This window comes from Bactrocera oleae, chromosome 5, assembly GCF_042242935.1.
Source record: "Bactrocera oleae isolate idBacOlea1 chromosome 5, idBacOlea1, whole genome shotgun sequence".
In the NCBI taxonomy this organism is placed as follows: domain Eukaryota; kingdom Metazoa; phylum Arthropoda; class Insecta; order Diptera; family Tephritidae; genus Bactrocera; species Bactrocera oleae.
In genome coordinates, this window is record NC_091539.1 from 70947785 (window position 1) to 70974156 (window position 26372).

The following is a 26372-nucleotide window of genomic DNA, read 5'->3' on the forward strand; positions in this document are numbered from 1 at the left end:
AATTCTCTTTTGCGGTGTTTTTGAATTTCGTTGAGCTTGCGGAAAATTATGTAAACGTAGTCAGAAGCCTGCAAGTGCCTCCAACGAGTTCGCTGCTTAAGTCTTTTGTACTTTGAGCTTAGCTGCTGTCTTTAATGCACCTAAGTGTTGTTGTTGGTGTTTTTGCTATTCGATTAATTTGTGCAGCGGGTTGCCTTGCCACTTGAGGTGACTATTGCATAACATTGCCAAATTGATTTTGCGAATATTCGAAAGTGCACAATACAATTTTCATTAAATTATGCTTCGTTGATGTTTCGAATTAGCCGACCAAAGCCAATGTAATTATTAACCATAAAGGAGTGCATAATAATTGATAATATTCGCTTAATTGTTGTTTTTGCTTACCAACATTGTTGCAATTAAAGCTTCACGCTTCACGTGCCAAATCAGTGCATTGCAATAATGAATTTTTAAGCGCTTAGGTTATAGCGATTAGTTTCCTAAGCAAGCTTTAAGGTTGTTAACTGCAGCAGTTGCAACTTTGCATTGTTTTTGCATTTAATGTGGCTGGAGCTATGTGAGGTCGTTAAATGCAATCGGTTTGCTAATTGTTATTGTCGAAATTTCGCACATTAGTAAATATTGCACGCGATTGCCGCCAATTAGCAAATTTGCTTGAGGGGCCGCACTCATTTAGAGTTGCAAAGAAGAAAAGTGTCGAAATAATGCTCAATTAAGTATAACGTAACACCGTGGCACTCATTAAAAGTTTGGGGTGGGCTTATGAGCCGCCCCTGCAAAAAGATCGCTAAGTTCTTTAAGAGCCGAATTCGACTTGCACGAGTAGCCAAATATCACAAAAATATATTTTCTGCTTAAATCGTAAGTAGAATCGTAGAAGTATAACATTTTTATCCATTATTCATATATCATAACACTAACCAGAAACATTGGTAAGCCCACCAACACACAAATTTTTTAGATGAAGCTGAAACAATAAAACATCTGAATCGTACTGATGTGATTTTAAAATCAAAGTTGTCACAGTCGAGTCATATATCTGTTTCAGGGGAATTCAACGTTTGTAGATAACTTTGTCAATATGTCATGTCATTGAAATTGCATTGTCAAATTAGCGTCATTTGATTATACGCTAACCGATAGGTGGCGCTAAGCTCGAAATACTGCTAGCGACCATATCTAGTACATATGTATATAATTCATATAAACAAATATATACCAGTTATGGTGTCTAGAAGTATTTCGATCATAGCGCCACCTATCGGGTAATTTATACTAAACAAATATGAACTAAAGTGCTTGAAAATTATGTTTTTCAACCTTCAGTGCCACCTATATGACACATTTGAACCATTTATAGTTCATAACATTCGCCGTTCATATTTTTTTAGCATAACTTTAAAATGAATGAGCTCGGGTTATAAACTCGCTGACTTTGAATAGATCATTTTGAATGCCTTCAGTTTTTTTTGTGTTTATTTTGAAATAAATAATTCAAGCGTAAATTAAATATAAAAACAAAGCATAATACAGTTTGCTCTCTTCATATATAGAACTTCTGACCAAACATAAAATAAAACATCTACCGAACGTAAGGTTACCAAACCTTTCGCTTGTTTTTGTATCATAAATAAGTCAACATTTACTACAACTAACATACTTAGTTATGTCATGGATTAGCAGATTTTTGAAATATTATAATATATATGTGAGAAAAATTATCTCAACCGAATAATAGAAGGTAGTTTCGGACTTAGCCGGCAACTTCACGTGGGAATTGAGTGGCCTACTTCTATATACCTGTATATACAATTATATAATAATGGATATATTCTTGATTTGAAAAATTAATTTATTACAACAACGGATACCGTTATTTGCCCTTTCTATAATTTGCTAAATTTATTTATTTTAACATTGACTTTATTACCCAATAAAATCGACAAAAATATATACTTACTAGCTTAAAAATTATAATATGTTATTTCTCAACTTAATTTAATTATAACTAAGAATAACAAACACTCTCAATATAATTTGATAGTTTTTCCCAACGAGTAATTAATGTAGAATTATGAAATGAAAAAACAATAAGAGCATAAATTTAAAATCAATAAAATTTGGCAAATTAATTAACTAACCTTGTGCACGATAAACCCATTCTAAAATTGTGAGCGATTAATTATGAGCAGAATCACATTGCAGCAAGCGGTTACGAGATCGATTTGTATAATGTTTAAGAAACATATAGACATTCATATGGCCTAGTAATATACGAAACCTGATTAATTAATAAAGCACTTGTTGAAAATATTTGTAAAGAGATAGGAAAAACTGGCGCAAACTTGACGAAATGACAAAATAGTTTAGTTTGATATCGAACAAAGGCTTTAATTAGGGTCAAATCAACAAATTACAAATTTCATCGATTAACACCATAGATATTTACAAAGCAGAGGCAAAATCCAGTCTAAAAAAGAAACACAAAAAAATTGGAAAATGTAAATTACAAATCGACGAAAATTCACGAGATGAAATCTCACTTTCTTGCGGTGGCCAAGCGGCGACCGGCTCACCATGCGGTAGTTGCCGATCAATCTGAGCTGCCAATAAGCCAATATTGTTGTAAATATGTGAGGGAACTCAGCCAGGCATGAAGCGAGCAATCAGCAATATTTTTTTCTTTTTTCACTACGCTTTCGGCCGCTGCGCGTCTGGTGTTTGTCGTCGCCTCAACCGCCGCCGAAATTCGATTTTTACAAATCACTTTAACTAAATTACATATTGACGTGCTAAGTTAAGTGTATGCATACATACATACAGGCACACAAGCAAAGTTGGGCTGACAGAGTTGCAAGTGAAAGTGAATTTTTGAGCAACCAAAAGTCGCTGACCAAATGTGGCCGCGGCGGCAACACAGCGACAACGCTTGCCGAACAGGCGTTTTATTGGTGACTGCATAGTTGTATGTGTGCTAGTAGTGGTGACTACTTTAGTGCGTCGCGCTACCAAAGCTGGCTGGAGTTGCAATTATGCGACCAAAAATGATTTTGATTGCGAAAAAATGTTTTGGTGGTGAACAGCAAGCCGTTGGTAAACGAAAAATTTGAGAAGCAAAATTAATCTTAAATTAAGGGTACCTTAAAAAATCATAAGCGAATATAATTGCTACACATTGTGGCTATAAGTTTGATTTTGCAATTAGTAAAAAAATTTAAGTTATTTATTTATAAAAAAAAAAGATATAACAATTTGAGTTTGGTTGCTTTATTAACTAGAAGTAACAATATTTCAAATCTTCATAAAATTTATTTGTTTTATGAAATTATATAACAGCTCTAGAATATTGGCCTAAATTCTCGAGATGCCAGTAATAGTTTTGAAAACTTTAAACGCGTTATTCTCGAAACTGAGTTTTCAAAGTGGGTTGTCAGAATTCTCAACTGATCTTAATGAAATTTTATACAGGTCTTCAAGATATATATCCATTACAAGGTTTTGAATTCAATACAATTATCTTCTCTCAATTACAATTATTTAAAACAAAAAATGTCCAGAAATTTTCACCAAAATTCGCATGTTTTAGAAAAAATACAATTTTCACTTTATTTGTCTTTTCTCCGTCCAATACCTAGTTAATGGTCTTTGTTCAAACACGTATTCTTTTTTTGTTACTTTCATTGATCTTGTCCTGTTCTGCTGTCAACGCGGAAGCACTTTTTTCCGAGGCACTGCCGGAAATGACGCCGAGTCGGATGACCGAGTTTTGAATATTTTCCTTTGAAGTTTTCACAAAATCTTTATCAAATATATATCTTTGGATTATTAATAGTTAGAGTAAAATATTTCATATTTTATATGAAAAAAAAATTATTGAAAATTAGGCGTAAGTGGAATCCACAATATTACGGCTTTGTCAAGCAAATTTTGCCAAATTTTTTTTTGTGTTTCTTGGATGACGAAGCAAATATTGAATATTGAATTTATTTTAGAAATTTCGTCAAGATATCAAATAAAAATGTAGAAATTATCTTAAAAGAATGTCTAAGAACACTTGCTGTATGAAAGCAATTCTTTGTCCCCCTTAACTTTTATTTAAATCTCGCTTGCATAAAAAATATATTTTATTTTCGAAAGAAATATCTACACATACTTAAGCACAGTTCACAAGAAATCTCTTATGTAACCCTCCCTTTAGCATTTGCAGACTAGTTTTAAATTTTACTATTTTGGCCTTCCTCTTTACTACAAGTAAGAACCATATGATATTTTATTGTTCTGTTGGGATTATGATATATACTCTCCAAAGCCGTTATCCGAAGCACTTGAAATATTTTCGTTTTAGTAAATTTTTAAAACACAAAATTGATTTGTTTGCGGTTTCGCTTTCAATATCGGCATTAGTCACTGTTCGAGTTCGTTTCAATTTTTCAACTCCACAACAACAAAATTGGCGTATACTCTGCAAATCAACTGCGAGGCGAATTCTGACAACAACAAAATTTAGATAAATTTATGTACAACTTACCAGCCACAAGCAGCTCCAACAGCAAGCGAGACCAAATTATTTAAATTACATAATTACTTTGTACAGTTATGGGCGTTCCGGCTGTGTCTCTGAGCTGTTTCTCAGCCACCGCTTACTTAACTTTTTTCAAAATTTTTTTTGTTGCTGTGGGAAAATGTTTGTTTTTCCACACACGGTCTCTCGGCTGCAAAGAATTTATGCAATCAATTGCACGCACACACACACACATATATATATATACTCGCGCATAACTGTCCGACCGCGGTGGCCATTTTATGATTTTTACGCATGTCTCCAAATTTACCGCCATGCGCTTTTGATGAGACCATCCAGTGGCGGCCAGCAAAGAGTTTTTGTTTTTATGAATCAAGTTTGTTGCTTAAGTCTTTTGTACGCAGACGCATTCGCCACAGTTAACTGTCGATAAAAGTAAATTTTATTAATTTTATGTTCACCATATATTTTTCGCCGAGCTTACTTTATGGCCGCTGCTAGTGTAATGGTATGCCATAAATTCCACCATGACGCAATGTTGCACGCACACACACAAAACATACGTATACAGTGTATCCGTTGTATGAGGCAGGCGAATTGGCCGCCTAACATTTGCTTTGTACTTTTAAGTCAAGCCATTTCAAATGTCGATTCTCTGTGCTGTTGACATTTTTCGCATATTTTCCAGTGCTACAGTGTTTGTTGTTGTTTTTCAAGCGCTTAAAGCGACATGTTGCTGTCACACATTGTTTATGGCCAACACAAAACTCATATTTACTTTTGATCAGCGCATTTTCGTTGTGAATTTCATGTCCATTGTGCCAGCCGCGCTTGCTTATGTAATTGCCCGCTTAGCCGCTTTGCTATTGTTGTATTTTCAAATGCGAAAAATTCTCGGCGCCCTGCTCGCTTTGCCGGCAACCGGTTCCTCGCGCTGCGATCGTGATTTGCTGTCTTAAGGAGAACCACTTTGCTCCGTGAATTTTTGTTGTTTTCGCAACAAGTGGAGCTATTAAATAATGCTGCGACTGCCAAGGTGTTGTTAGACTTCAATAGCATTGTTGTTATTGTGGTTATTATGTTTAATAGTACAGTGAAGCGAAGGCGCGCGCAGATTTCCTAACAAATCAAAGCATAAATGCATATCGCTTATATTTTCTGAACTGCCACAGCATCAGCAGCACACCCCTATACGTGGACTCAATACAGACGCCTCGTTGCCGCATCTAACTTCCCGTTTAACTGCTTCGAAACTCGCCACTTTCACTGCCAACCAGCGAACTGTAATTGATCAGCGCAGGCACTGACAAATTCGCATGTCTGTTGGCACGTGACAGCCATTCTAACAGCACCGAGTTCAATTTCCAATAACCAAAGACCAAAAAAAACATATTAAAAAAAAATAAGGAAAAAATCCCTTCGTCATCGCCCGCCAAAGTGCTCTGCGTTGCACTACAAGTGTTGTTGCTATTGTTTCACCATTGCCATGCCATTTTCCATACTCTATTAGCTTAGCCGCTAGCTAATTTGCTCCGCCACCGACTGAACCAATTCCAGTGCCGCCGTGTACGTGCGTTTGTGTGTGTGTGTGTGTGTGTGTGGCGCATTAGTTGCGCCATTATGTCTCTTTGAATGCGAATTCGATTCGAATGCTTCGGTTTGCCTGCTTTGCTCGCCTTGAGCGCTAATATGATAATATGAGTGATTTGCCATAGTTGTGTATTTTTCAATATTCAATTTTTAATTGGAAATGACCAATAAGCTTGGCATTTTGCGCCGACTCCATGCTTATTGATCAAAACGAGTTCCGAGCGGAATTGTCATTATTGCAATTATTTTTGATAAATGATCGCAAGAATTTGTTACGCAATAAGTTCATGGTTTAAAAATTTTGCATGCTTAATGAAATTCAAAAATTCAGATATTTAAATTTTTTAAAATAGTTCATTGCGCAAGCAGAATTATTACATTGCTTTGAAATTATTTTTTTCCTAAGCAGACAAATAACACAAGTAAAAGAGTAAATAGAAAGAAAATGTAAATTTTTAAAATCCTCGAGAGATTATTGAAAATTTGAAAATGCTTGGAAAGTAAATGTTTAGCTAAATCCTGTTATTTATTTTGTATTCTAGTTTTCAGGGTTTTAACCAAATGTATTTATTTTTTTATTAATTTTTGCTATAAACAGCTATTATATATATTTGGAAAGTAACGAATTTCAGCGATATACCAATATAATCAAAGACTAAAATATCTCAAAATAAATTTTTGAATTTGTATAATTGCTAATATTGCTTTCAAATTACTTACAGTCATTTGGCGTATTCAACGCTAGTTATCAGCCACATACGTAAGCACTACGGACCAGAATTCCAACGGAAACAGCTTAGATGTGTAATTAAAATTGGCTAAACGAGCGAGAGCCAACAAAAACAAACACACATATGCACAGCAGCAAAATGGACGACATGAATGCCGATGGATGCAATTTTAATAACGTCGACAACAACACAAGCATGAATATGAACAATAACAACAGCGACGATATGGTACGCCAATCCGAATCACCAGCACGCACAATCGATTCGCACGATTCCACTGTCGACAGCATGGACACGATCGTGGATCGCAGCGTCAATCGCGAGGAGCTCATGCACGCCACCATTGAGCACAGCTTGAACACGACAAATGCACAGCATGACAGCCTCACCAACTCACAGAAATCCATATTGCAGCGCAACAGCAGCGGTTGCAGTGACACCGACGAGCACCAACAGCAACAGCTGAGCCAACAAAAGCAACTGCAAGTGCAGCAATTACAAACAGACACACAAAGTCACATTTACTCAAGTCCTGTGTACGATCAGAAGCCACCGCTGAAGTTGACGGCAGCCACATTGATCGCCTCGGTGGCAGCCAATAACGCTGGCAATGGCAAAACCGTCGCTGGCGACGACGCAAAGAAGCCGAAATTGATGACACACGAGGAATTCCAACAACAGTTGCAGGCAGCAATTGTCACGCGCGCCAATACACTCGAATCGCGTATTAGCAAGAAGCAACGCTTTCCACCGGAATTGATTAAAATCAAAGATGGCGACGGCAGCTCATCGAATTCGGCAAAATCGGCGAAATTTCAAAGACGTGCCAAATCCAGCGCCGACTGCTGTTCGGCCTTCCCATGGCAAATTGTTTTGGGCACATTGCAGCTAATGTTGGCCATTACGTTGGTGGCGCTCGGTTCGTTGTTGATTGTGCGCGAAGCGGCGCTGTCCACGGCCGGTTGTGGTATTTGGACTGGCCTTGTGGCGGCCATTACTGGTTCGCTGGGTGTAGTTAGCATACGGAAGACACAAACAGCGTTTCTAGCGTTGAGTTTAATTTGCATTGCAACCAGTACACTGGCGTTGGCTGTCTCCGGCGTCGGGCTCTCTAGGGATGTCAATCGAATGGAGGAAAAGGTAAGCAGAAATTAGCGCTAACAATACCGAAATATTGTATAAATAAAGTATGCCTTCCTTCCTTAGTTTGACCTGTTGAATACGAATAGTGAAATATCGGCTGCTTCCGGTCTAATATTGGCATTATTTTTACACTTTGTTGTTAGTATTATATCTGTGTACAGATGTGCGCTGCAGATATGCTCCAGGTACGTAAATACTATTAGAATTATTATAAGTACACTTGAGTCGACAAAATTGGTAAATTTAATTTTGCGAAACCAATTTTCGACATCCGGTTGCTGACTTGTATTTAGAAAAATATTTGACAACTGCCTTTAAGAGAATCTATTACAATATTTGCAAGAGATGCCAGATATTATTTTTATACAGAGTAAAACAAGTAAACTTCATTTATATACATACATAACACTGGAAAATCAGTTATATTTGTTACCTTTGACATATTGCATTCCGACTTCGAGCAGAGAATGTCCAACATATATAACGTACGATTCACGCTTACCTAGCCAGACACTGATTGCATACAACCTTTACCACCAGCGCTCAATAATTCCTCAATTTAAAGCTCATTTAGTGCGTATGGCAGCACTTCGCTTAGCAAACTGTCAAACGCTGACGAACCAGTGCGAATTCGACAATAAGCTAGCAGCAACAGCAGTGAAGTGAAAAAAATTATTTAATACATGCAATTTAGCAAAAGTTCATGCACAAATGTGTAAAATGAATGTATAAAGTTTTATAGTAGTGCGTAAGCGTCGCGTCGGTATGTCTAGTATGTGTTTGAATGTTTTAACTACGTGTGCAACAACAAAATATTTGTGTACAAATAAACAAAACGACCTGTGAAAATATCGCCCACGCCTTCCTTCCGCTAACCATAGTCACAATTCACCGTCGCATTGACAGTAGCAGCCACAAGCGCAGTGAAAGCAGTTGAAAATATTGAAAGTTACAAATATTGCAGCACATTTTAATTGGATCACGGCGACGTTAAAAACACCCACATCTTCGGAGGTCATCAGCGTCACCGGCGCAATGCCACTGGCCGATTTGAATAAAGATTTGCGCCAACAGCATCAGCTAGGCGTTGGTATTGCTTTGGGAAATAATGTCCACCTGGACAATGCCAATGGCGCCTTGGGCCAGCAGCAGCTGCGTCAGCGTATGCAGATCACCTCGTCGGGTTGTAGTAGTCTGGCCGTGACACCGATGGAGCACACACCTACTGATGAAGAAAGTGGTGGTGTGACCACCGTGACGTCATCCCAGCGCAGGCAGCAGGCACAGCAACAGCAACAACATTTGCAACAGGTGCAGCAAACGGCATTACAGGCTGCATTAGAACAACATCACATCAGCTCCGTTACGGCGGATACAACCGAACTGATGGATTTAAGTGATTCAGAAGGTTATGCGCCAGCTGTGGGTGATGGGGAGTTACGCGAAAATGAGTTCGAGCTACGCGAAGTTGTAAAGGAAGGTCATGACAAAGCCGACCCATCTCAATTCGAATTGTTGCGTGTGCTGGGCGAAGGCAGCTTCGGTAAAGTGTTTTTAGTACGCAAGGTTATTGGCAAGGATGCAGGTACGCTATACGCGATGAAAGTGCTGAAAAAAGCCACACTGAAAGTCAAGGACCGTGTGCGTAGTACAAACGAGCGTAAAATTCTAGCCGACGTCGGACATGCGTTTATCGTGAAACTGCACTATGCCTTCCAAACACCCGGTAAATTGTATTTAATATTGGATTTTTTGCGCGGTGGTGATCTATTCACAAGATTATCCAAAGAGGTAATGTTCACAGAGGAAGATGTCAAATTTTATTTAGCTGAATTGGCTTTGGCACTAAATCACCTGCACACATTAGGAATAATTTACCGCGATTTGAAACCGGAAAATATTTTGTTGGACGAAAACGGCCATATAGCGCTTACTGATTTTGGTCTGTCCAAGCAACCGTTAGATGGTTCCAAAACGTATAGTTTTTGTGGTACCGTCGAATACATGGCACCAGAAATAGTGAATCGCAAGGGACATGATTTTGCAGCCGATTGGTGGTCATTTGGTGTATTGATGTATGAAATGTTGACGGGAAATTTGCCATTCCATGGACAAACGCGTCAAGAAACAATGAATCAAATATTACGCTCGAAATTAGGAATGCCCGAAAACTTGTCGCCCGAGGCGCAATCGCTTTTGCGTGCACTATTTAAACGTAATCCCCAAAATCGCCTAGGTGCTGGAGAAAACGGAATACTAGATATTAAAGCACATTGTTTCTTTGCAACAATTGACTGGGTGAGGCTGGTGCGGAAAGAAGTACGACCACCATTTATACCGGCAGTGTCGCGAGATGATGCTTTTTACTTCGATATCGAGTACACTTCGAAGCCGCCACACGACTCGCCCGGTGGTCCAATTTCTGCGTCGGCACATGAAATCTTTCGCGGCTTTAGTTTTGTGGCGCCAGTGCTACTGGATCAATCTTCAAACAATTCCAGTCCACTGTCGCCTTACGTGCCCCACGCACACACACCGCAGCGTACTCTGCCCGGTGTGCTGCCTGGTAACTTTCATTCTGAATACAATTTGTTGCAAGAATTGGGTCGCGGCACATTTTCCGTATGCCGTTTGTGTGAGCATCGCTCAACCAAAAAACACTTTGCTGTAAAAATTATTGAAAAGGCAGCGGCTGCAGCGTCGTCAACATCCGCCGATTGTTGGGAAGAGGTTGAAATAATGCTGCGATACGGAAATCACCCAAACATTGTTACACTATTCTCAGTGTATGAGGACGTAACGTCTGCGTATTTAGTTATGGAGTTACTGAAAGGAGGGGAGCTACTCGATCGCATACTAGCAGTGGGACAAATGTGCGAAAGTGAAGCTAGTGCGGTGCTAAGGACGGTTGTGTCAGCTGTGGCGTACCTGCACGAGCATGGTGTTGTGCATCGTGATCTAAAACCATCGAATATGATTTATGCCAGCATGCGGCAAACGCCCGAGACTCTAAAACTTTGTGACCTGGGTAAGTACTGAAGTAAATAGCAAATATTGCCAGTAAAACAAATTCACCATATTGTGCCTTGTGTTATTGATAACTCCAAACTAATTATATGCAGGATTTGCGAAGCAGCTGCGTGCCGACAACGGTCTGCTGATGACACCGTGCTACACAGCCAACTTTGTAGCGCCAGAAGTGCTGAAACGTCAAGGTTATGACCTGGCCTGCGATATCTGGTCATTAGGAGTGCTGCTCTACATTATGCTCTCTGGCCGCACACCGTTCGCCTCAACGCCAAACGACTCACCTGATGTGATATTAAAGCGGATAGGTTCCGGACATGTGGATTTCACTTCCAGTCGTTGGGCGATGACCGGCCACGAAGTGAAAGATCTGCTGCGTCAGATGCTACACATTGTGCCGGAGAATAGACCGACAGCAGCACAAATTTTGCAGCAACCGTGGCTGCGCGAACAGTTAGCGGGTTCAGTGCGCCTCACAGAGTACGCGATAATACCCACGCAAATGTCAGCCACGAGCGTTAATGCCACAGGTGAAGGAGGCGTGGGCGTGGGACAACCCAACGCCAATTCGGTGCGCGAAGCAACAGCGGCATTGCGCGGCGCAGTCGATGCGACTTTTCGCGCAATTGCAATACCCCAAGCGGCAAATGTGGGACCAGTAGAATTGTCGAAATTGGCGAAACGACGTGCCAAAGACCGAGCCAACTTGCACTCGTAAATTTTTTTGGCGAAATTTTAATGAATCATATGTTGGGGGGCTAGCAGTGGGCCAGATAAAAGCCATTTAGTGTGCTTAATGGAAATTTGTTTACCATAAAAGCAGCGTCGGTGCGTGTGTGGAGAAGCAAATTGCCATTATTATACTGTGGCTCACATTGTTAGCGTATTTATTAATAAAACATATGTCTAGCGGTGAGGTGAAGGCGGGGAGTAATTATATTTTTAGGCGTTTTGTCAGCTTCCTACGCACGACTTCCAGCTGCACATACACACGACCCGCCCCACCCAAGGGGGTTGAAGCCAGCTGGCGTGCTTTCGTTTGCCTATGCGCGTTTTTAAGAGCGACGAGATTTTGCGAACAAACTAATTATTTATTTTATAAAATAATAAGTGTTGTTTGTATGCGATTAAATTTTACATACATTTGTAAATTATAGACAAGATAAACATAAGTATAAGAAGGGTATATTTTTTGCATAACTACTTACTCAAAAATAATGGCCAAAGTTATAATGCTTATCACAACTAACAAACAAAAATAATAATATTACAATGTGAACATTGTACATACATATACATGTACACGCAGCAAAAGTTGCAACATATTCTAAATAAGTATTTTCTAAATCGATTCAACCACGTTTAGTGTTCGTAGCAGCGATAAATAGATTCAGACAACTTCCCCAAATCCAATTCCAAATAACTTTCTCATGCCATTGCCAAATTGTTGACGTGTGCAACTGGAGCGCTCTGCGTTGAAAATCAAAATTTCGCACGAATTTTACTGAGTAATAAATGACCGAACTACATTATGTATATTATGTATTAAATTATTGAATATGGTAAAATCGTAGTGAAATTGAAATGTGAAAACAATACGAGATTGTGATTTGCCTTTGAGTATAAGTATAAAAACACACATAACACACAAACCTACATATAAGTGAGGTGAGCTTAAACGCTCAACAATTAATTTGTAAAGACGCAAGTTATGTGAACATATGGAAAGTGATACTCGTTTTGTATATTAAAAATCCAATTTGAAGTACTTGCTGTTGGGAGAATTCGAAGAAAGTATTTAACTAGTAATGTAAGTGATTAATTACGGCAGCATTGACTGGCCGGTGTCTTTCTACCGAATAAGCAAGCATTATAATGAGTTGCTGAATTCTCCTACTCGGCTGCGGTTTCTGTATTTCCAAAGTCGTGAATTTAACAGTCGAAAAATGCCAAGCATTGCCGCTACTGAACGCAAACTAAAAGCAGAAGAGTTAGTAAAGTTAGTGAACAAATTATATTGGCGCTTGCATGAGTGTAATTAAGATAGATACCGTTATAGTTTTAGTGAATTTAAATTTGACATTTTGTAACTCGGCTGTAATTCGTATACATATAATCACAGTATCGCTTCTAACTACAAACATATATACATATATATATATATATATATTTAAGTAAATAATAGATAACATAAAAAAGTAATGAAGGTTTGGTGTTAATAGTAATTGCTCGTACATACACGTGTACATATGTAAATTTGTAAAAAAATGGTCGCAGAAATTTACATAAAAAGCTACGTTAACCTAAAAAAGAAAAAAAAAGCTGATGTCGGTATAGTATTTTAACAACTTGCATTAAATATATACATACATACATATATTAAAAAAGTTCAATTTATTAAATATGAAATGCATATTGCTAAGCATAAATACACATACGTACATACATAGCTACACATATATATATTAGCTATATATGTATATGGTACGATTAACTATTAAATGTATATACATATATTTAGAGAGAATTTATATAATTACCTAACACATACTTACCTTGAAAATTATGACGTAATAACTGCATAAATACCTACATATACCTACAACATTTGTCGAAATTTATAAAGTTGGGTTGTTGGGCGGTCTTTTAAGCTTCGCAACTTCTGTGTTATATCAAGTAATATTTGCATAAAAACTGTTGCAATTTATACATACAAATACAAAAATATATAAACATATTTTGTGCAGATGTAGGCTAACACACACATATTTACATATACATACAAACATGCATATGCATGCCTTTTGCATATGTAGCTATTGTTGAAATTTGCAAAGATTTAAGCGAAAAGTAAGTCTATAAAATTGAGATTTTAGAACGAGCTAAACTGCTGAGCAATTCGTGCAACAAAAAACGTATTTAATGAATATAGGAAATTCAGTGCCATGATAAAGTGTCAAGCAAGCGGTCTAACAAGTGGCGAGGGTAAATTTATGAAAAATTAAAAAAAAGAAACCAATTGTTGTAAACCCTCATTGCTTTGGAGACCGCATACTACACACAAACTTACAAAGTAAACCGTATAAAATTTGCTTCAAAACACTTTTGTTTCAATTGTTGCATCGGGCTTCGTTTTTGATTGCTTTCTTTACTTGTAGTACATAAATTTCACTTAAAAAGCGGGACGTTTTAAACGCTTTCAGCGCAATATAAAAAAGAAATAGCAATAAGCATACATAGATACATACATACAACTTGCCAAGTAGAATATTTTAAATTCTCAAAAGCGGAAATATTAAAAGTAAAATGAAAAAAGAAGTATTTCAAAGCATTAAAAGCATTTTTCTGGCACTGATACGACAATCGCCTTGTCACCTACGCCTGTCATTTACGAACACAAAACGCAACCTATGCGCACAAAAAGTAAACAAAATAAATAAAAAATATATTAAAAAAAAATAAATAAAAATAAGAAAAGTAAACATAAACGCTAATTATCACTTCCTTTCTGCTCGCTGCTGGCTAGCATTTGTCGTATCAGCGCTGAAGCACAAACCAAACAGCCAAATAAAAAGTCTAATTTGAGTGAAATATCTGTGAAAAAACTGCAAATTTTTGCAACAAGTCGCTTCCATACAAAATGTAAAAAAAAAATACAACTATTGTTTTTTCTAACGTTCAATTAAGCAAGAAATTCAAATGTTTGACATACATACAAACAAACGTACGCACATATATTCCAACCCACTAAGTTGTCAATTCGCTCTACAATTATTGTGCAAACACACATATATTTTTATGCGCCTAACTCACACGCATACACACACACACATGCATACTTATGCGTTGTGTATATGTATATTTTAATGCATTTTACAAGAACAAAAACACTCATTTAATTGTTAACATTTTACCAAGTATTATATTTAAAATTTTGATGTTTTGTGTGACATTTTTGTAAAACTAATATTTACCAACACTTTGGCAAAGCATTTGATATCTCTCCATACTTCTTATTGTATTATATTATATAAGCATTTACATACATACATACAGGCATACAGGCATGCGTGCAACTGTCTTATTACTGTGTATTAATTTTAGTTAATTCGTTTGAAATCGTTTAATGTATTCATTAACATATTCAGCGCTAGCGAAATCTTTACCATTTGCATTTAGATTTTAAATATTTAGTGAATTCTACAAAACCAACAACTGCTGCTGCTGCTGCTCGTATTTCAATTGTGCGCTACATACAGACATACATACATATATACATTCACATTGCCATCTGCGGTGCTAATTTGTGAAAGAAATAAAAACAAAAACAACAATTACAAATACTCTCACAGCCGCGCGCTTCATTAAATACGTTAAAAAAGAAAATAGTACAGCATGGCCAGAAATTAATGCAGCTGGTCAGCATGTGTAACGTTGTGTATTTTCCCACATTAAATATTCCAGATTTATTACAAATTAATAGCAAACAGAAAAACAGAAAAACAAAAATGACCAAGTAATTAAATGAATTTAAAATTAATAAAAGCTACATGTTTTCTTTATTTTAAACAAATAATTAATTATTCGATTGAATAAAGTTGATATATTAAAAAATTACAAAAAATGTTTTATTGAAAAAAAAATCGTTTGAATTTATTTATAATTAATTATTTATATTATAAAGGCTAATCCATATCGAGGTTCGCTACTTTTTTGAAGAAAAAAATACAGAAATTTCAAATTTAAATTTATTAACATTCGAAAGCACATTCTTTGGTATTTATTTTTTGAAGTTTAACTCTTTCAAATGTTGGCCGCGGCAACGTCTCAGATGTTTATATTTTTATTAATATATAATAATATATACTTTTGATAGGTCAATGTATATATATCTATATTTTTTAATATATTATAAAATGTACTATGTAAGACATCACGTCTGTTGCAGGTTAAGCGTTTATTTCCGATGCCAATTTACCGCAGTATCAGTTGCCATACAAATGGTTGAGCTATCAACTTTCTTTGCTAATGTCTTATCGTTGCTTTCAATTCAATTTCCTCACATGGTAATAAGAAACATGAAGATAACAGTTTGCGACCAGGAAATTGTTTATTACCGTTATTAATGTGCCATTGACAAACAGTTGCTGACACGTGTAATCAGTAATTGTCATGGTACGATTGCAAAATTTATATGCTGGCGTTGCAGCTGTGTCAATCCAATTGTGAAACCTTGTAAATAGCGTACTAGAACAGATGTTTTGTATTTCTCCTGGATGTACACGACCTCAGTACAAGCGAAAGAGGATATAGAGCAGCTTTGCTGCTAAAAGTTACTTTAGTGATGACAATGTTAATTCCTTATTTACCGCTCACTCAACAGTCGGCTCTTTTTCTTAGTTGCGGCTGTTATTTCGTATATCTAACCCGATTTGAAGTTGAATTTAAGGATTGTGTTGTCTATGACATTCAGGAATTAGCTCAACAAGAGGATATGGGGTGACTTAACAGAAAGGATTCCAGTCTCTATGTATACTTGTTTAGAATTATTGCGGAATTATTGATTGTTGCAGACCTTAACGAGATCGGACCAGACACGTAGTATACTAAACACCGACTTTTGGCTTTATATGTGGCAGGTGAGGTTTCTTTATCTAGAAAACAGTAAAGTGCTGGTAAACGCCTGCCGTTTAGGCTTTGGTTTATTAAATTCCACAAATATATTACCTCTAATATCAACATATATGTGGCTATCCGCTATCCATATCTTGACTTAGGCTCTTTTCTAATGCTACCTTGCGTTAGATATATATGAAAGAACATGTGTTGTTCAATATTTTTTGTGTTTGTTGTTTTGACGACAAAAAAGAGCTCTAAAGTAATATGCAGGTATGTTGCCGAATTGAGAGTCCTTGGCGGTATAAAAATGCGAGTCAATTTCGGAAAAGTAAAACCGGCTGTTGTGGGAATATTTCAAATTTTTCTTCTTAAGTATCGCCTGTGAAACCAAAAAATCTTTTGTGAAAACTAAATATCTACAAGAGTAAGATGAAATTAAAGTGTGGTGAATTTGACAAAGACAGCATATATTCATCGAGGCGATTACTACCACACAAAATATATATAAATAATCCGAAAAGTGTTTTTTAATAAAACTAGTAATTTATTTTCGCAGATTTTGAAGTATTACAATCTTTAATTTTGATTAATTTATTTTCGAAAATCTCGTTATAGTGTTTTTTTCGAAAATCCATTTTTACATCGTCTGTTTAACGGTATTGAAGTTTTTATTGCATTAACTTCTCTATTTTTCTATAAACTACTCGCACTCTTGTAATTTTAAGTTTACACAGCTACTAAATTACTGTTATCTTTATCAACTCACAGAATGCGGTCGAGCGCGAGTGCATTCGTAAATTATGGATTTGGAGTTCAAATAAATAAGTGTTTGTATGTATCTTATGTTGGTTTCGCTCTCTGGTAATGATTGAGTAAGTTTTACAGTTTCGCTTGGCAAATTCACATCCGCAGAATAGCGCGGCCGACCGTCTCTACGCTACATTTTTATGTTTTCCGTTAACTCATTGTTTGCTTTTCAAATTAAGTGCGTTTATTCATTAACTAATTAAGTTTGTTCTCTATGTACTTATTATTATGTATTTAGTAGAAAATATGTGTGTACGCTTTGTTTGCGTACGTTTTTGATTCCCTCAACGTTTGTCTTTGCGATTACGATTGCGATGATGTTGGTGTTGTTGTTGCTGTTGCGGCTGCTGTGCTTTATACGTCTTCTCTGGCGTGGTAACAGATGATTCTGTAATAGCAGAGAGAGAGAGAGAGAGAGATACGGGAGTGTAACAGTTCTTCAATTGTGATAGATAGTCAACTAATTATCTCCACTTGCAATGAGATATTTGAGCCTCTTCAGCGCATCGGCAAGCGCCACATGCTCTTATACAACGCCTTTAAAAACAAAAAATCTGTGATTATATACTATTGACTTGGCATCTCACTTACCTTTAGCCTCCTTTCTGTCGTCTTCTGCACTTTCAGTGGCGTCTAGAGCTGATATGGCTGCGCTCAGTTCATGCTCTATTAAATCCTTGACATCCTTCTCAGCCGCTTGGTGTGCATTGAGCGGGTCTGTTTGGCCGCTACTCTCTGCTTTTTGAGACGCATCCAATTCCAACTCAACAGTGGCTTGTGCTTGTTGTCTATTCACTTCTACAACCACCTCCTCCTCCTCCTCTGCATCTTCATGCTCTACTTCCACTAGCGCCTTTGTGACGCCATTCACCAGCAGAGACTCATCCTCACACGCTTCGGTAGCACTTGGTGTCACCTTAGCCCGTCGCTGTTGCAGCACTTGTGCGCATCTCTTCTCCCATTCGACGTGCTCTTTGTAATACTGATAGACGGGAATCACAATTACTGAAATATCATCGACTGTTGCGGCGGCTTTGCTGTCAGCCAAGCGCCAATGTCCTGAGTCGTTAATTTTGCCACGCGCTCGCGCCACCAGCTCCTGTGCCACCATTGTGTAACGGTGCTTTTCCGTGGGATATTTGTCGAGCGTTTGGAAAACGGTGCGTGCGACGGCGTCATTTTCGGAAACATCCCAAAGGCCGTCGGTGGCCATCACTAGTACACCGTAGTCGCCATCCTCATTATTTTCATCTACAAATTAAGAAACCAGTAACGTAAAAACTTTATAGTTGGATAGGTATTGCATGTTGGGCGCTCACCTGGAATGCTAACAATTTTGGAAAGGTCACGTACAACCACTTCCGGATGGGGTGTGAGAAATGGTTTGATTTGGGTGCCTGTGTTGATGGCTAAGAGATCGTGGTCGCCAAAACCGCGCGTTACGCCGAGTGTGCCCAGCAATCGGCTACGCTTGCCTTCGCCAGTAACCTGTCCAACACAATAAAAGAGGTTAGAAAATTGTAGAAACTTAAATAGCAAAAAGCACTCACAACAGGCATGCGCAAGTCGTCGCGCGTCAACGTTTTGTAGGTCCAACCTTTCATGGTACCTTGACGACAGAGTATGCGCTGGCCCAAATCTTTCATATGTGGCCGTTTGGCGTACTCCATGGCAGCGTACTGTTTTTCCATCAGATGTGGCTTCAAGCGCGCTACAGTGAGTAACCGTTGACGCTCTGTCTCTGGAGTGTGATCGAAAGAGAATGGCACCGCAAACACTTCTTGAGCGCCTGTGCCATTGTCAGCATTTGTCACTGCACCAGTTGTTGCGTTGTTTTTTTCAATGCACTCACTTTTGCGTTGGCTCAACACGGCACGACTGTCGCCAGCATTCGCTACAAACAATTTGCCGTTGATGAACAGTGCAACGCAAGCGGTGCAACCTCCTGCATCTCGATATCGATCGCGATCCTGTGCAATTAGCGCGTCCATGTTGAAGAAGGCGCTCTCCAGTGCGCCGATGATGAGCTCATCCTTTGACACGCGTCGTTGGAAATGACTGGGATGGGGAAAGCTACTATCTTGGTTCGAATTAGCGGCGTCTTCATCACGAGGAAGCAGCAATTCTAAGCAATCCACCAGTTTCTCGTGTAAAATATGATGGAATTGATGGGAGGCAGCCAAAGCGGCACCATACCCAGCATGACCATCAAAAATACCATAGTATGTATATGGTAAGTCTGGGTGAGAGTGTGTGGGATCCGACAGTACTTGCCTATTTACATGAAACATAAACAATTAGCTCAAATAAAAATGAAAAATGGTTCAGCTTATCGCTTTTGCTGTTTTTTTTTTTTTTTTTGTTATTTTGTTGAACAAATCACAAACACTAGTGAAATTAGGCAAGCAAAATAAACTGATAAGCGTTGAGTCAGCACTGTTGAAGCAGAGAACTTAAAAAAACACTTGTTTTATGTTCTCTGGTTGAAGAGCTGAACAATTTTAGGTTGTAACAATAGACATGATTGCTTGATTTGCGTTGCCATATTTTTTGTTTGTTTTTTGCATGTAAAATATGAAATTGCACTTGCCTGGCGAACGCTGCCTGATCTTCGTTCCACTCTGATTTCCCGGAATTAACGCATTCGGCATATCCAGTGCCCCACGGCAGCAAACTAATATCACGGGGTACAATTATGGGGCGCACATTGTGATCAGCTGAGGCGCGCAGCTCGTCGATGGTCAAAAGTTGCAAAAATGGTGGCCGAGCATAGGCGAATTTGTCCGGTTTTTTCTGTTGATGCGCCATACGCAGCTGATAGTTTGATGGAGCGCCGCCGATGTTACCGCGATGTAGCTGATGGCTGTGTGTCGATGGCAGCGGCGGTATATCTGGTGCGATAACCGAAATAAATCGATTTTTAATATTGGTTATGCTAAACATGTTTGACATATTTGCGCGATTTTGGCAAGTGCGGCTGTAGGAAATTTATTCACGGAATGTTTACCGCACAACTTTAGCACGCTAACAGCTGCTAAACGATGTGTAAAATAACAATAAATATATGGCAGCTCGTTCTATGTTGCTCACCAGCAATATTGCTTTTGTTTACGGAGCACTTGCACACGTCAACGTAAATGAGTCTCCAAATTACAATAAGAGATCGGGAGGCCGATAAAAAAATCCAACTAATTCCTTTGTTGCCTGCTTATACCAACAATGTAACTTGATGTGTATAATACCCTTCTTCCGTCGCACACCCGTTTCCTTGGTATCTCAATGCGTGTTTTTGTTCTCGCCACCTTTTACATTGCTCGTGACTTTGCCACTGTATTGTATTGTCCACTTTTCGCTTTGCACCAGCCAGCTAACCACTGCCAATGCTACCGCTGCCACCACGTCCGTGTTTGTTTTTTCGTCAGCACTCGCACAAATCAATAAAGCACTGTAGATTTCCAAACCAGTTTTGCATTAAAAGACACAACAGTTACGAATCGATTGTAGAGTTTTATAAATGTAAACGTTGAAAAGAAATTTATTGTAAAAATTAGTGTTTTCTTCCTGGTTCACCTGCTTTTTCTGCTTGTGCGATTTTTCACTTCTCTGAATATTTCGTGCTTTTAACTTTTTTATTTTTCGTAGACAATGGGAAACGTCAAACTGCAATCGCTAAATGAAATGTCAAATGTAGAGCTTTATCGCCAAACTTCTAAAAGCTTCGCAAAAATGCTATTATAGCAAAAGCTGCATTCGTTTTGAACTGGGAATTTGGTTCTGCACTTAAATAATTTTTCTAAAAATTCATATATATTTTCTATTATTTTATTTGATACATATAAACATGACACTCCAATCAAAGTTAATAAAATGGTTAATGTTAGATATCGATTATTATCGACAACAGCGGAAGTCAAATTCTTAAATATAAGCAAATAAAACAGGTCGTTAATAGCTTTATATGATTTGCACAGATAATTTACTAATCAGCAAATTGGTATTTTTTTAATGTTTGGGGTATATTAAAATTTTAAATGAAATATGTTTTGAGTTACAGCTTTCTTCTTCCTAGTCAACATAGTCTTATTGTCTTTCTTTATCTTTAAACGCTTTTTGCTCAAACTACATTTTTCAATTGGCTTAATAATAATATATGCATGTATATATGTATGTATATTTTTTTTAAAATATTTTGTGTATATTCATTAATATTGTAAAAATACTTATATCGTAAAGATTTTTGAAACATTTGTGCAGTAGTTGCCAAAAATTTAATATTTTTGGCAGTTACACAAGTAAATTTTCTTTGTTTTAAATGTAAAAAGATTATTAAATATTGAATTTATTTTTAAAAATTGCTTATAACATTTCTTATATATTTTATTTGTTTGTGTGTTTCAGAAATGAAAGTACAGATTTGCGAGATGTTATTATTAATTCCAAAACCGGCGGAGTTGCATTGGATCAAGAGAAGGTGGACCAATATATTAAAGCTATGTCACTAACTGGTAGTGAAAAGGTAAATGGGATATTTTTTATACCATAACAAATTTGTTTTTATAATAATAAAAATAACAAAAAAAAAATTAAATGTTAGGAAAACGCCGAAAAATTGGCAGCCATGTGGATGTATGCAGCACAGATGGGCAGCTCACGTAACTTGACACAAACGGGCGGTAATCGTCCGATCATGTTGATCCCGGCTGGTAGCACGACCGTAAGCTAATATTAAGCTACATTTTTTAAGTTCTGAATTTGCTTTAGCAATTGTGTTACATTTACGCGAGTTATAAAATCTAACTTTTATTTCTATTTTCCAGATGTTGGCCACACCCCCACCTATGCCACCAATGCCGGGTGCCATGGTTGTACCTGGCATTCCTTATCGCCCGCCCATGGCCTACACGCTGCCTTACATGCGTCCAGGCTCAGTGGTTTACGCACCCACAGGCTCTGCACCCAGTGGTACATATCGCACACAAAAGAGCAGCAAATCTGCAGGACCACCAAACCGACGCCGACGCCCAGGTCCACCACCATTACGTTCGGGTAAAATGGATGCCAACCGTCGTCAGCGACGCAAGTCTGAAGCGGATGTCATCGATAATGAAGCTTTTCAGTATACAGGGCTTGATCGCGACATAGCAGACAATTTCCTGGCGCGCCAAGAGCAGACCAACAGCCAGCCAGGTAGTCACGTGGACTACTCGTCTTCGTCGACGACGGCCAGCGAAACATATGGCAAGCAGCGTTCGCGCTCATCGTCCAAAACGAAAATTGTTTGCCGCGATGTGGTGATGTAGTCGTGTGGCAAGTTGAGCTGGTGAAGAATTGAGCGGTGTGTTTTTTTGGAGTCGAGTCAAGTCATTCTGGCGGATTGTACTGCATTGATCCGGGGAACCGTTAAATGAACAACAATACATACTTAACTATATAACTGTATTATATGTATGTCTTATTTCATATTTGCTATTGTAAATAACTTTATATTATAAACTTATTATTTAGTTTATTCGACGATGTAGCTATGCGCGCAGGCAAGTCGCACATTTTGTATGTTATACAATAAATGTAGGTTTCAAATATTGATATAAAAATAAATGTATGCATGTATACCTATTAGAAAAACATCAAGAAGTCGTCTGTAAAATCTCCAGACTATTGATCCCTAAAAATGTATCGCTGCAGACTGCACGCCGACATTTGCAACACTCTAGAAGTCTTCATCACTGTGGTGTTCGGGCTTGCTTGCCGTCTTTGGACGCATTGGTAGCTCTCCAGTGATCTTCGAGATGCTTATATCGTCCATCGAATTGAGATCAACTAAAAATTATAACAATTATATACATACATATATCCCTTGAGAATTGTTTTCTACATTTCACTCACAATCATCGTCGACAAAGCCGCCCAATTCGGCGTTCAGGTTGCTCAAAAGACCGCTTGTAGGCGGTCCGCGGCCCATGTTGAGTAGACCACCCATGCCCAACTCACTATCTGAACTTCCGAAAGAGCTCTCATCATCGTCATCTTCACCACCCAAAGTGGCACGATTGCTCAGCGTGCTCCCCATTGGACCGACGTCAGCCATGCTTACATCATCAGCTGTGGCGCGATCACCGTGTGTGATGCCTGTCGGTCGGCGCGCACGTCCTGTTATCGGACGACCATTTCGGGAAGTCGCCGTCCCTGGTCGCTTACTCATGCGTCGCGTCGTCTCATCCATAAACTCGTTATAAGATTTTCTATTGCGCAACATCATATCCTCATCTCGGATGTCCGGAATCTCAGCATCAAGTCCAAAATTGCCGCGGCGCAGTACACCGCTGCCATCAAGTTCCTCTTCGCCATTATTATCATCATCGTCCTCTATCAGACCCTCTGGTATAAAGGGCATAGATGATTCTTGCGGCTTTTGCAATAGCGGCGAGGCCACAGGGGTGCTACGCTTGGTGCGTGCCTCGTACTGTGCACGCAGGGCATCGCGCACGTGCAGACGCAGAAAATATTTTTGGAACAATGCCTGCAGTTCCTTCTCACAATCTTCGAACTCCTGCATGTGTGCAGGTCGTATTTTCTGCAATGCTTCTAAACGCTGTTTAGTGCGTTCCATCTCGGCGCGTTTGCGCTGCAGCTTCGATGATAGCGCGTTCATTTCGACGCGTGCATTCTCCAACTGTGCACGACTGGACTGCAGTTTCAGCTGTGCGGCTGCAATGGCATTCTTCAGCGTACGCTCAGCTGAAGACAATTCCATCGGACGATTGGCCTGCGCCAAGCGCGCTTCTCTATGCAGCATCTCTTTGGCGAGCAGCTCGTGTAGCGCTGCACCGCGTTGCGTTAAGTCTGCAGAGAGTTCGCGTGCCCGTCGCAGATCATCCATTTTATCGCCGATGTCAACCTGATTGAGACTGCGGTAGTTCTCCTCTTCATCCTTGTCTTCAGCCGACTGTCGTGGGGCTATCAACATACGCGTGATCTTCTGCAGCTCTGCCGCAGTAACTGCGGAGGAGGCATATAGTTTGCGCGGATTCAGCTTGATGGCTGACTTGGTTACGAAAAACTCCGTGGCAGAGCGTATTAGCATCACGCGGTCGTTCTCGGTGTCTACGCTGCCAGCTAGCACAGCACCGGGATCAAGCAGACTCGCGAGCCATTGCAATACCTCGGCGACGACGTGAAATGAGGCGAGGCTTCCGAAATTGTTGGCGAGAGCCTGCAGGGGGAACACATGAGGATAGCCAAGTAGCTTGAGGTGCTCAGCGAGATCTGTGTGTATAAGTAAGTCGGAGAAAATCTAAGACTTATTTCTGATATTTTACTTACCGCGCACATCCTTGAACGACATTGTATTTATCTCAAATCAGTGGTGGATATTTTGGACTTTATTTCCAATTAAGCTCGCAAGTTTTCGCCTGCACAAATTTCTTCAACCATTTACTTCGGAGCTCTTACTGATTTGTTGTGGCTTGAAAAATTGTTGTTTACAACACATCCTTTTCACGCGTTGCTAGGATACGCTTGGTAGCATGGTAGCGCTAGCTTAAAATGCAACAGGTTGCAAAAAGTCAACAATTTAACCCTTAAACACATAAAAGAGAATTCTTCATTTTCGTGGAAAGAGTAGTAGCTTTTTTATGCTATTTCATTTGTCTAGTTTAAAATTTCTTATATAACCGAGTTCACCTCCGATTAACCTTGCACTAATAAAGTTCGATACTACCAACTCAAGCAGGGGATTTTGTAATAAGGAACATTTCACATAACCGAAAAGTCCCGGAGGCTCTTCGCTAGCAATATGTTGTTTTCTAGCAAGGACCCAACCGGTTTTGTATGTCTTCAGCAATAGTAAACGAAGAGTACTGATTTCAATGTTTCGGTAGCATGTTGTCAACAACAAAATGTTGCGCAACATTGACAGAGACTGTTGTGAGAAAAGCGGCATGTATGTACACCTCTCCACCTTAAAAGTCGCTGCGTGCGCTCTCCGTTGTTTTAAAACTTTGCCATCGCCCACCTTCTGCACACTATTGCCCCCTCAATGTTGTGTTTTGTTCGCTTGCCAACATGTTGCGGTCGTCAACGAACCATTGGAGCGCAGCCAGCGCCAGCGATATGGTTGAATGGAGCTCATTGCCCCCACCAAGGGTCTCGAATTCGAAATCGACAAGTGTGTAAGTGTCATACAGTTATGCACCCATACACACACACGTATAAGTCGACGGCGCGTTACGTTTTATTTTCTTTAGAGCGACAGCGTCGTGTATTAAAAAAAAAATCAGTAGTAATTGATGCGGTGCGTGTGATTATTGTAAATATGAGCTATGTAAGTATGTAATATACATATGTGCCGATGTACATAAGTGAATATGTAATTACGTATGAATTACAAGTCGGCTGGTGAGTAAAATAGTTAAAAAATAAAATTAAAAAATGAATAAACTAAGTTAAGTAAATTAAATTGAAATAAATCGCATGAAATAAAAATATTTCAAACTTCAATTAGTTTGAATTAAATTTAATAAATTATTGTAGTAAAAACATAAACTGAACAAATTTTAATAACAAATAAAAAGAAATTAAAGTAGGCAAGCTAAAAAAATATTATTCACTTAATTGGCAACTCTGGCTGCAATTGCAGCCGCATTGGAGTTGTCGTTGTTGTTGTTCCATTTTATTATCGCAACCACAAGTTTTTGCTCATTGCATTGCATTTTCATGCGCTTTCATTTTTTTACTCCATTTTCTTAATAGATTTTGCTTTTGTAGCCATTTGTGCACACACTCACACATACGCAAGCACACACAGTTGTGTACTGTAAATGCAGCCAAGCTATTGTGGCATGCAGTTAGCAGCACAGCCACTGCAGCCATGCTTTGTTGCCAACTGCATCGCGGGGAATTCGTTTATTTTTATTTTTGTTGTTGTGGTT

The 26372-nt window shown here is 38.6% G+C and overlaps 4 protein-coding genes across 5 annotated transcripts in view; 2 read left to right on the forward strand and 2 right to left on the reverse strand.

Moving 5' to 3' along the window:
* Positions 1–23040, forward strand: part of LOC106626996 (uncharacterized) — a 39047-nt gene extending 16007 nt beyond the window's left edge. The window contains exons 2-6 of the mRNA XM_014246936.3: positions 6838–7986; positions 8053–8174; positions 21841–21958; positions 22037–22156; positions 22260–23040. Of these exons, the coding sequence (XP_014102411.2) occupies positions 6970–7986; positions 8053–8174; positions 21841–21958; positions 22037–22156; positions 22260–22742 (1860 nt within the window). The 5' untranslated portion in view covers positions 6838–6969 and the 3' untranslated portion in view covers positions 22743–23040. The remainder of the gene's footprint in view (positions 1–6837; positions 7987–8052; positions 8175–21840; positions 21959–22036; positions 22157–22259) is intronic.
* On the forward strand, positions 8593–14485 carry S6kII (Ribosomal protein S6 kinase II). Its single transcript, XM_014246933.3, has 2 exons — positions 8593–11017; positions 11112–14485. The coding sequence occupies exons 1-2, from the start codon at positions 9025–9027 to the stop codon at positions 11732–11734; spliced, it is 2616 nt and encodes an 871-aa protein (XP_014102408.2). The 5' UTR covers positions 8593–9024; the 3' UTR covers positions 11735–14485.
* Positions 17159–21214, reverse strand: LOC106626995 (protein phosphatase 1H). 2 transcript variants are annotated; one of them, XM_036365466.2, is made up of 5 exons: positions 20033–21214; positions 18993–19716; positions 18762–18930; positions 18034–18693; positions 17159–17830 (listed from the first exon to the last, which is right to left on the reverse strand). In XM_036365466.2, exons 1-5 carry the CDS (start codon positions 20392–20394, stop codon positions 17727–17729), a joined length of 2019 nt encoding a protein of 672 aa, XP_036221359.2. In that variant the 5' UTR covers positions 20395–21214; the 3' UTR covers positions 17159–17726. The 2 variants fall into 2 exon arrangements, with proteins under 2 accessions (XP_036221359.2, XP_014102410.2); XM_014246935.3 differs by having other exon boundaries at positions 17159–17979.
* A 104-nt stretch (positions 23041–23144) lies between the features above and the next one.
* On the reverse strand, positions 23145–25167 carry Cluap1 (clusterin associated protein 1). The gene is made up of 3 exons (XM_014246881.3): positions 24766–25167; positions 23329–24708; positions 23145–23262 (listed from the first exon to the last, which is right to left on the reverse strand). The coding sequence occupies exons 1-3, from the start codon at positions 24785–24787 to the stop codon at positions 23153–23155; spliced, it is 1512 nt and encodes a 503-aa protein (XP_014102356.2). The 5' UTR covers positions 24788–25167; the 3' UTR covers positions 23145–23152.
* Positions 25168–26372: the final 1205 nt, after the last annotated feature.